The sequence below is a fragment of the Pygoscelis adeliae genome, unplaced genomic scaffold (genome assembly GCF_000699105.1).
Source record: "Pygoscelis adeliae isolate BGI_AS28 unplaced genomic scaffold, ASM69910v1 Scaffold786, whole genome shotgun sequence".
NCBI lineage: Eukaryota > Metazoa > Chordata > Aves > Sphenisciformes > Spheniscidae > Pygoscelis > Pygoscelis adeliae.
Genome location: NW_008824912.1, coordinates 160,065 through 165,172, shown reverse-complemented (window position 1 = coordinate 165,172; position 5,108 = coordinate 160,065). Strand labels below are relative to the sequence as shown.

Genomic DNA, 5,108 nt, shown 5'->3' with positions numbered 1-5,108 from the left:
TTCCTGCTGCATAGCTGAACGTAAGGGCGCCCTTGAATGTTTTCTGCACTGAAGAGTCTCTCCCTTCTATGTCTTGTGTTGAAGGGGATGGTTATTTAGCTAAGACGAAAATGTGGGTTGGGAGCATCCCGTCGTTAGGCAGGGTGGCACGGATCTAGCTGGGGAGAGTTACCCTTGGGGGTGACGTGAACTGCCCGTGATACGTCACCTCCTCTAAGCGCTTCTGGGTGTTGTCTGAGCTGGTAGCAGACACGCTCTGTAGTACTTGCATTTGGTCTGTACCTCCAGTGTTAATTCTCACAGCCCCTAAGGTGCTGCTTTGTATGTAGAGAAACATGATTTCTAAAGATTAGAAAATGCAATTAAGTTTAACAGTGTGTCCAGCTCGTGCTATATTGGTAAAATACAGCTTTGGGTGTGGCAGTCAGATTTTTCTGGCCTTGAGCTCAGTTCACTGCTCTGTGCTTTTAATACACAGCTGCCACGCAGCATGTAGGAAGGGAGCAGATGATGCAAAGTCTTTCAATTCCTGACACCTTCTAAACTGCAGGCTTTGTTTCTTTGTGCGCAGTGTCTGAACGCGCTTAAATAAGAAGGAAACTGGGGCTTAGGTGTCTCCCCGCCTCTGGAACAGCAGCTCTTTTCCTTCTGGCTGTAACAGAGAAGGGGGAAGCTATTGTCAGAGAAATAAAGGCTATGATACTGTAAGTGTAAGGAGACACTAATAATGTGCAAAGTGTCAAAAGAAGCATCTGTCATGAATCTTGGCACTGTGTCTAACCTCCATTGTGTTTGTAGATATCTTTCAGCCAGCAGCACACTGGAGGACTGGAATGAAAAATTAACTCAATCAGAAGCGTGAGTGTCTTAACCTTCAGCGTTAACAAATGCTTTCATGACAGTCTGCTGCCACTAACGTTCTGTGCCCCTGCTTACAGTCCTTTGCTTTGACTAGATCTATTTAAACATTTCTCTTCTCTAGCTTTCACTTTTTTAACCCAATAAATGCCTCTTCTGGGAGAGGAAGCTTTTCCTCAGGTCAGTATTTGAATGATTTCATTGTGGTCCAAGTGATATTCTTCAAATGCCTGCCTGCTCTCAGAGGAGAACTGGCTGAAGCCACCGGGTAGCTGAGACCTGTGTGACGTGTGTTGCAACTTCAGCTGACACGCTGTGGAATAGCCAGACTGGCCTCTCCTTGGTACCCTCAACACGCTCCGCAGGGAGCGGGAGCTTTTCTTTTTGCTGTGGTACCTGATGAGAACAAATAGAGCTGCGGTGTCCAAGGCAGCTGTTCTGTCACGTTGGGGCCCCAAATGGACTTGAACAGCTCAAACCTCGCAGCTGTTATACTCCGATTGTTGGCGGCAAAGGTCTCTTAGCCGTGTTTTTATTAAATGCCTGAAATTGAATTCTCATCTGGACTAAATTATGGAAGCGTGTTATGGAAGCTGGCCTTTGTCCTTCTCACTGCATCTTTCCCACAGTATACAGGGGAATCCTTTACAGTGATGCAGTGGGAGCAGGCAGGCAGTGTCATTGTTTCCTGAACTGATTTAAACCATGGTAAGGTAGGTCTTAGATAAGCCAGCTTTTCCTGTTCTCTGGGGTGGGTATGAAATTCAGTCCTTTGAGCTGGCTTGTTATTGGCAGTGTGTGTGAATAGAAAGCTTTCCTCATAAGACGGGTGAAAGACGAGCGGAGATAAAAAGTAGGAGTATCAGAAAAAACTTTAAAGTATGCCGATTCTACTTTCAATGTTCCATGTATGTTTTCTAGATTAAGAAGATGTAAATTGTCGCTATTTCACTTGCTAAATAGGATGACCTTGGGTTTTATGCTTGCTGACAGTGTGGCTGACTCCAGCGGTGTCTAATCAGAGTTCCTCCCTGGGTGTGCCTGCTAGAATAGAAAACTTTTCGTTATACCTGTTTCCTTGTACTTAATAAGTGCCAGAAATGTGGCGGAAGCGTGCTTTTGTAGACCACTTGAGGCCTGAATAGCAGTGGGACGCTAGTTTTCCTGCTTGCTTTGGCACTAGACAGAGTGACAATTCATGCTAGCAAGGTAGGTGCTGATTAAAACGGAGAGGTGAAGGGGATTGAAAAGCAAGATTTGAGCAACGTTTCGGAAAACAAAATGGAATTTCTACTTCCTTTGCCTAAAGCTCAGTAAACGCGAAGAGTCAAGTTCAAGAAATCCAAGGATGAGGTTTTATTCTTCTGTTTTGGGTTTGTTATGCAAACGCATCCTCTTTCCTGTTGTTTGAGCTTCTCGGCATTGTAACTAACAAGTATCCTGACGGAACTGGGAATGGGCCGAACTCGTGACCTTATGGTGCTTTTGTGCACTGCTGAATTTCCTGGTAGCTGCCACTCCGGGCCACAGCCTTGCCCTCTGCAAGCAGCGCCTAGAGAGGACAGAAATCAGCCCAATCTGTCCCTAGCTCCAGTTTCATTGTAACCGGGACGCGACATGGCTTAGATGGTTTGTGTACGTAGCCAGACAGCACAAATGGTGATTGCTGGATAAAAGCAAGTGAGAGGAAGCTGGCATTAACGGATAAAGGAGGATTTTGAGGGTGCAGGTCTGGCTCCTCCCTGTCAGGGTTTATAGGAGAGGGGTGCAATGAAATGTTGGAATACCGAAGGATGAACACCACAGGGCAGAGGTCATTTCTGCAGCTTCTGCTGCAGCCAATTGCCTGTTAGTAGAGCAAGGTATTAATCAGAGCTCATATTTATTACTCCCAGATTTGGATTATTCTATTGTGCTTCATACTGGCGCTAAGGGAAGAAAGTGAGTGATTGTGCATTTAAAGTCATGGTAAACCTGGCCGTGTCTCTTGCAGGAGGGTAGCTGCAACTTCTAGGTCAGGGCTGGGCGTAGTTAAGTTGCATTAAAGTCTTGTATAACCTGATCCCTGGCTGTCACAGGTGCAGCTCCACATGTGTGTCTGATGGCAGTTCTGGGTTAAAGAGCTTCTCATCTCAGCTGCACCTTGCCGGCTCTGCCTCCTGCATTGCAGCGGTGGAGGTGTGTACGTGTGTGTGAGCTGTGATGCAGGACTAGACTGGCGATCTGATGTGGCTGCTGCTGTCTTTTTTTTTTTTTTTTGTTCTTCCAAGTTTATATGTCAGCCGGATCGTTTCCTTGACCTAGATGACTGTGTCAGCACAAACAGTTGCGTTGGCATCGTGAAGGAGCACACTCAGGCAGAAGGAGCAGCACTTGACTGCTGGATCTTCAGTTGTCTTAAGAATACTGCTGTCAAGTGTGGAAAATACAGTTGGAAAATCTCTGGCCTTTGTCTGCTGAAGCTAGATGTAATACCTGGGAGTTTGCAGCGTGTGCATGGCGTGGTGGTGTGTCTTGGGTCTGTAAACCATTCCTCTCATTGCTGCTCTGGTGCTCAATGCTGATCTCGGAGTTGAGTGCGAAGCGGGCGTAGGGTCAGCGCAACATACTTCAGCGAGCACGAGGTCTTTGTTTCTGCTAGGCAGCTGTAAATCAAATCCCATGACAGGACTCAGTCAGCCAGGGAGGAGCCTGACTGCTGAAGGCAGGGATTGAGATCCTCCTCTTCCAAAGCAGCTTTGACCCTAGGGTTCAAACATAGTTATTGCGATAGCAAGGCGTGTGTAAGAGCAAGCAGCGTTGATGCGGACCAGTTAACTCCTAAATTGTCCTGAGATGACTACTTCTCGCAAAAGATTGTGCTGTGGAGAAACAGTAGTGAGGCCTTGCTTTTGGGGCACGCTCAGGTTCTTCTGGAGTCACTGAATTCAGGAGGAATTGGTCTGAAAAATGTGTAGGTTATAGGAATTTTCTTTCAGGAGCAGGAAGGGGGAAGGTAAAACTGATGCGGTTTTGCCCTGTTCTGCACAAGTCTCGTGTACATCCCTTGGTTCAGAAATACTTGGCTGTGGTCTTAAACAAAAAAAACCCAAACAAACCAGCATGTTGTCATTGCTATAGCTTGGATGGAGTTCAGGTGCTGTGGTGCTGTCTCCTGCACTTCTGCCTGGAGAGAATGAGATGTAAATAAGTCAGCTGTCATCATGGTGCTTCTAGCCTTGGGAGCTCAGGCATGAGAGAGAACGTTAGGCTGTTTATAATGCCCTTCTCCTAAATATCCTAGTCAGGCAAAAAAGTGATCTCAAGCTGAAATATTTGGAATAAGAAAACTTGGCTTGAATTGTTGAACTTGTTTTCCAGCCTGAGTCTTATTTTTTTTAATAATTTGAAGAATGCCATAAATCTAGATGTTAATCACCAACTGTGGAACGGCTTAGAGAGGATGAGTTCATGAAAGTGGCTCAAAGAATCTTTGTTCCTGAGATTAGTCTCATCTGAAGGAAACAAAGATTCTCAAGTGTCTGTCTTCTCCAGCTTTGGTATAAACTCAAATGTAATCAGCTGACAAATACAAGCTGTCAGACTTCTTAGGTATTGTGGTTAATGGTAACTGATAGGAAACTTCTCTACCAATTTATTTCTGAACTGCAAGTTGTAGAGATAATGCCGATTCCTGCATTTCTTTTCTATACAGTGATGTTAGTCTTGCCTCCTTCCTCCGTAACCTAACACGACAACAAACGCTATAACTTCTTCAAGGCTGCAGGCATATTACGGAATACGTTCCTAGACTTGTTTTTTTCAAGGAGACCAAACGATAGTTGTAGAGCAAATAGGATACCGTGCTATGGTATTAGTTTCCACGTGGAAAATTGGGTGTGGGGTGTGTTTGCAAAAAAAAAACCCCAAAACCACCAAATGTTTGTCAGATTTAAGAACTTACGGTCAAAACGGTCAAGTGAGCGTATGGAAAGGTTAATCCTACACTTGCTGCTTTTTTAAAACTTCAAGTCTTTGAATATAGGCAAGACTGGAAGGGGCTTTTTCAGTGAAGTCGGTGCAGCTCACTAACCTAGCTTCTTTCCTTTAATATGGGTTCCTTTTTCAAAATGGGGGTGGGGATGCTTCTTGCTTTCAGATCCTAGCCGTTAGTTCAATTTATGATGTTTTTTTCTATTTAGTTATAAGAAGACCCAGGAAACCCTTTCCCAGGCAGGACAGAAGACTTCAGCAGCCCTTTCCAACGTAGG

The 5,108-nt window shown here is 45.1% G+C and overlaps 1 protein-coding gene across 2 annotated transcripts in view; it reads left to right on the top strand.

Moving 5' to 3' along the window:
* TPD52L2 (tumor protein D52-like 2) overlaps positions 1-5,108 on the top strand; it is a 16,210-nt gene that overhangs the window by 3,238 nt on the left and 7,864 nt on the right. Inside the window, exons 4-5 of one of the 2 annotated variants that reach the window (XM_009324958.1) lie at positions 799-858; positions 5,040-5,103. In XM_009324958.1, the coding sequence (XP_009323233.1) occupies positions 799-858; positions 5,040-5,103 (124 nt within the window). The remainder of the gene's footprint in view (positions 1-798; positions 859-5,039; positions 5,104-5,108) is intronic. The other variant, XM_009324959.1, reaches the window with a different exon arrangement.